Genomic DNA, 1,103 nt, shown 5'->3' with positions numbered 1-1,103 from the left:
GTCCAATAAACCACCAGAATACCGGAAGTGGCGCTGTGTCTCAAGTGGTAGAGCGCTCACCTTGAGCTGAAGAGCTGAGGAACAGCGCTCAGGCCCAGAGTTCAAGCCCCACAACCGACCAAAAAAATAAAAAAAAGTCGCATGGACTTTCCTGCCCAGACTTGCTTCCAACTGAGCTCTTCGGATCTCAGCTAGGACTGTAGGAGTGAGCCACTGGCACCAAGCAATAGCAAGGGGGGAGATGTGGGGGTCACTTGGTCTATGGGTGAGGCCGACCACCATAAATGAAGGCCAGCTTCCCACCTCCCACCCCATCGTGGGAGAACAGGACCAGGGAGCTGCCACCCCTGAGATCAAAAGTGGTTTCCAGGCCTCCCAGGGGTTTCTAGGGGGTTTCTCCGGGAGTCCCAGCCTTCCAGCCTCCGGTCTCACCCGGCCCGCAGGTGCGCCGGCGCAGCGCTGGTCCATGCAGGTGCCGGCCGAGGTGAGCGCGGCGGCGGGCGAGGCCGCGGTGCTGCCGTGCACCTTCACGCACCCGCACCGCCACTACGAGGGGCCGCTGACGGCCATCTGGCGCGCGGGCGAGCCCTACGCGGGCCCGCAGGTGTTCCGCTGCGCGGCGGCGCGCGGCAGCGAGCTCTGCCAGACGGCACTGAGCCTGCACGGCCGCTTCCGCCTGCGGGGCAACCCGCGCCGCAACGACCTGTCCCTGCGCGTCGAGCGCCTCGCCCTGGCCGACGCCGGCCGCTACTTCTGCCGCGTCGAGTTCGCGGGCGACGTCCACGACCGCTACGAGAGCCGCCACGGCGTCCGGCTGCGCGTGACGGGTGAGGCGGGCCGCGGGGGCCGCGGGGGGCGCGGGGGCCGCGGGGGCCGCGGGGGGCGACGGGGCTGCGGGGGGCGCGGGGGCCGCGGGGGGCGACTGGGGGCGCGGGGGCCGCGGGGGGCGCGGGGGCCGTGGGGGGCGACGGGGGGCGCAGGGGCCGCGGGGGGCGACGGGGGGCGCGGGGGCCGCGGGGGGCGACGGGGGCCGCGGGGGGCGCGGGGACCGCGGGGGGCGCAGGGGCCTCGGGGGGCCGCGGGGGGCGCGGGAGGGTGCGGGG

At 73.4% G+C, this 1,103-nt stretch overlaps 1 protein-coding gene across 1 annotated transcript; it reads left to right on the top strand.

The window, feature by feature from the left end:
• Nucleotides 1–241: 241 nt before the first annotated feature.
• Nucleotides 242–928, top strand: LOC106002867 (sialic acid-binding Ig-like lectin 15; the record flags this gene model as incomplete). Its single annotated transcript, XM_013037622.1, has 1 exon — nucleotides 242–928. A coding segment is annotated over exon 1 (687 nt), but the record flags the coding sequence as incomplete, so codon positions are not given.
• Between the last annotated feature and the right edge of the window lie 175 nt (nucleotides 929–1,103).

This window comes from Dipodomys ordii, unplaced genomic scaffold (assembly GCF_000151885.1).
Source record: "Dipodomys ordii isolate 6190 unplaced genomic scaffold, Dord_2.0 Scaffold1000003759, whole genome shotgun sequence".
NCBI lineage: Eukaryota > Metazoa > Chordata > Mammalia > Rodentia > Heteromyidae > Dipodomys > Dipodomys ordii.
The sequence above is the reverse complement of the archived record's forward strand: the minus strand, read 5'-3'. Positions and strand labels throughout refer to the sequence as shown.